This window comes from Pollicipes pollicipes, unplaced genomic scaffold, assembly GCF_011947565.3.
Source record: "Pollicipes pollicipes isolate AB1234 unplaced genomic scaffold, Ppol_2.1 Scaffold_7261;HRSCAF=8764_pilon_pilon_pilon, whole genome shotgun sequence".
Lineage (NCBI taxonomy): Eukaryota > Metazoa > Arthropoda > Thecostraca > Pollicipedomorpha > Pollicipedidae > Pollicipes > Pollicipes pollicipes.
In genome coordinates this window covers 24,988,896-24,992,462 of record NW_023597054.1, presented here as the reverse complement: position 1 = coordinate 24,992,462, position 3,567 = coordinate 24,988,896, and the positions used below count along the sequence as shown (strand labels likewise).

General features: G+C 56.4%; 1 protein-coding gene across 1 annotated transcript; it reads right to left on the bottom strand.

Annotated features, from left to right (window-relative positions):
• Nucleotides 1–1,739: 1,739 nt before the first annotated feature.
• LOC119111224 (acid-sensing ion channel 5-like) lies at nucleotides 1,740–3,203 on the bottom strand. The gene has a single exon (XM_037235043.1). The coding sequence runs from the start codon at nucleotides 3,201–3,203 to the stop codon at nucleotides 1,740–1,742; it is 1,464 nt and encodes a 487-aa protein (XP_037090938.1).
• Between the last annotated feature and the right edge of the window lie 364 nt (nucleotides 3,204–3,567).

The following is a 3,567-nucleotide window of genomic DNA, read 5'->3' as shown; positions in this document are numbered from 1 at the left end:
CCCCTGCGCCCTGTGGGCTCCATTCGTGACGTGCGACGAGTCTTCTCAACGTCAAGCCCGTGCTGTTTCGGGTGGTGCCGGCTCGCTGCACGTGCCGGACGTCCGACTGACCTCAACCCATCGGCAGCTTGCGTCCGCGCCATCGTCGTCTGGAACCGGCTGCCCGTTGCGGCCGTCTGCCCCCCCCCCGCGCCAGGCATTCCTGACTGTTTGAAATTGCTAATTCATCGACTCAAATTTTATTTCCCTTTGCGTATACGTGAATCTCCCTGTGAGCTGTTTTTTCTTGCGTGATTAGACGTAGAACAGCCGCCAGGCGGAGGCGCCTACAATAAAATAGATGTAAATGAAAATGACTACGCAGGAGAGAATTAAGGTCCGCATCTACTGCGAAGGCCAGTGTCCGTAGCTTTTTTAAGCGAGACAGTGACACCTCGGGACTCCCTGCTCTCGTCGTGCAGAGTACGTAGAGTCAACTGGCAATCTCTCACAGACGCTTTGCTGAAGGCCAACTGTAGCCACAACGACACCGCGGCCAGAACGACATGCCTGAGTTACGGCGAGCTGGCAAATGCATCACAAACGATGCCAGTTAAAGTCAAAGGCAGAACATCAAGTTTTCACTCCTCATCCCATCCCTAAATCAAGGCACAGCTATCAAAATCATCAGGGAATATTTGCAGGCATCCGTTGCCGCCAAAATAGGGCAGGGTGAGCGGTGACGTCACTTTAACACGAGCGGAACCGACGCTAGAGATCACGCCTGTTTATTGTGCAACAAAGTGATCTATAGCGGATCTGAGGTCAGATAACATCAGCGGAGGCCAAAGGAGGTCTGACCTTAAAGTTAAAAAACCTTGATTTACCCGAATGTTTGCGGATTTTCGGCCTATATATGTATATATATAAATATATATATATATATATATATATATATATATATATATATATATATATTTATATATATGTACGAAACTATACATATATATATATATATATACGAAACTATACATATATATATATATATATATATATATATATATATATATATATATATATATACCGATGCCATGCGTAATGTTACCACCTATTAGCTTCCGCACAGCAAACATTCGCATCTTGTCTCGCCAATGGCTTTGTAAACCTTCAAAAGAAAGGCCAAGATGTCCCATCTGGCGTGAGCGGGACCATTTTTATTCTGTTATACACGCGTCATGTACATATCAAGTGTGCCCAGCTTTATGGCGCTGCCACCAGTTTTTTTTCGCGGTCTCAGACCGGCCGCGTGGAGCTGGCATTGATCCCGAAGCGAGGTGAAAGGATCGATGAGGGTGGCTGGTCCAGGTTAAGGGATGGGTTGTGCGGTCACTCCGAGAAACTTCCAACCAGAGACATGGGCGTAGAAGCTTCAGGAAATGTTGGGCAGGCAATTTCCTTAATGTGTCATAACAATACCGATTGTTTTCTTTTTGTGAGGATTAGCTGAATTCGCACGATTTTGGCCATCTTTAAGGCCCGGATAGTGAATGCATTGGTGGACCTCTCTAAATATATTCGGAATTGAAAGTCCACGCTTCGGACGGTGGCAGGCAAGCATGCATCGAGTGAGAAGGGCAGATTTCACTGAGAGAATGACAAGAGAAGAAATGACTACGGCAGGGCCTCCTGGTCACAGTTGGAGCGGCAAGAGGTCGTTCTTGCGAGAGCGGCGCCGGCCAATGGCTCCGCTTCGGCTCTGCTCACGGCGCGTCAGCCAGCTCGACGCCGGCCAGCTCGCCCTCCTCGTGCTCACAGTGCTCCTCGAGGCGCCAGTAGCGCCGGGCCACCCAGAGACAGCCGTCCTGGAGCACCTGGACGGCCGAGAGCACCGAGATGCCCAGCAGGAGGCCGAGCAGGCCGCCCACGTCCGCCATGAACTGGACGCCGCCGTAGGCGTGTCGCTGGACGGCCTGCGCCGTCAGTCCCGTCGGGTAGTATATCTCCACCTGGCTGATGTTGTTGCGCTGCAGCTCGTCCATGGTGCTGATCGACATGACGTACAGCGAGAAGAAGTTGTTGTCGCAAGGGCGGATGCAGCGCTCGCGACATTGACCGAACTGCGAGCTGTCGCGAGCCGCGACGCTGTGCAGCAGCGGCTCGAACTGGGCGGCGTTGTCGCAGAGCGGGCGCGAGCCGTTCACCCACGGCGGCCGGCAGCCGTAGCGCGTCTCCAGCTGGTGTGCCACGCAGCCCTGGTAGCAGTCCGCCATGTTGTAGCCGTCAGCGGTGGCGCACGGGTCGGTGCTCTGGTCCACCGACGAGAGGAAGCTCGCCTCCAGCTTAGCCTGCACCTTCTCGCCGCTCAGCACGCTGAGGGAGTCGTACCAGCCGCTGGAGAGGTCGGACCACTCGTAGCGCGGGTCGTGTACGGTCAGCGTCCAGCCGACGCCCAGGCTCGGCTCGCTGTACTCGTCAGGTCGGCTACTCAGGTAGAGCCTGATGCCGCAGTCGCGGCCCGGCGGCGGCTGCAGGTCGGCGCGGGGTCGCAGCGTCGTGCAGGCACCCGACAACGCCTGCAGGCGCCAGCTGACACTGAAGGCGTGCTTGCCGCCGGACAGACCGGCGGTCACCGGGCAGTAGCCGTCCGTGCGTCGGTCACCCAGCTGGCAGGCGGTGATGGTTTCCCGCGGACTGTAGGTGGCCTCGGTCCAAAACCGCTCCAGACTTACGTTGGTCCACGGGAACAACTTCCAGCGCGTCTGAAAAGTGCCGGCGTTGCGGTTCCACCGCTGCTGGTAACGGCCCGCCACCGACTGCTTGAAGCCCTCCATGTGGCAGATGGTGACGGCCGGGTAGTGCATGCTCCCGTTGTACACCCTGCGGCTCTCGGTCGAAATGGGCGGGTGGCGCAGCGTGTGGACGCGGTCGGCGACCTGCGCGAGCAGCAGCGACACGCACAACAGCACGACCAGCGCCCAAGCCAGCCGCAGCTGCAGTCGCAGCCCGCCTCGAGAGATCAGGCGGCGCCAGAGCGGCTTGGCCCTTTTTGGTCGAGCGGCTGCGGTGGGCGGCGGCGGACGGGCCGGACCGACCCGCGGGCTCCGGATGACGATGGTGGTCGGGCGTTGCTGATGCCAGACGGGGGAGCAGGCGCCCGGAGAGCCCAGGTCCACCTCGGGATAACACTTCGCAGAGGCGCTGGTCGGCCGCTGAGGCACACCCATCGCGTCCGTGCGTCTGTGCTGCGTTCAGGTGGAGAACTGGGCTTTCCAGGATGTTCCGTACCGAGAGGTTCACGCAATTACTGTTGATAACCAGTGAAGTGGCCACACAGCCGTGAAATATGAAGCCAATAAACCCGTCAGAACAGTTCATGCCGCTGAAACGTAGTTCAAAACGGGCCGCCGCTTTGTGCAAAGAAATTACGAACTGTTGCAGCTGCTCACTGCCTTTGAGTTGTTGACACACGGCCCACAGTGTGCAGAGTGACTGAAACTCCGGTCATTATCAATGGCAACTCTGTGAGAACTGCACAATACAACATGGACTTGTTGCAGGTGACGGTGAAATGTCGGGAGACTTGTTTTC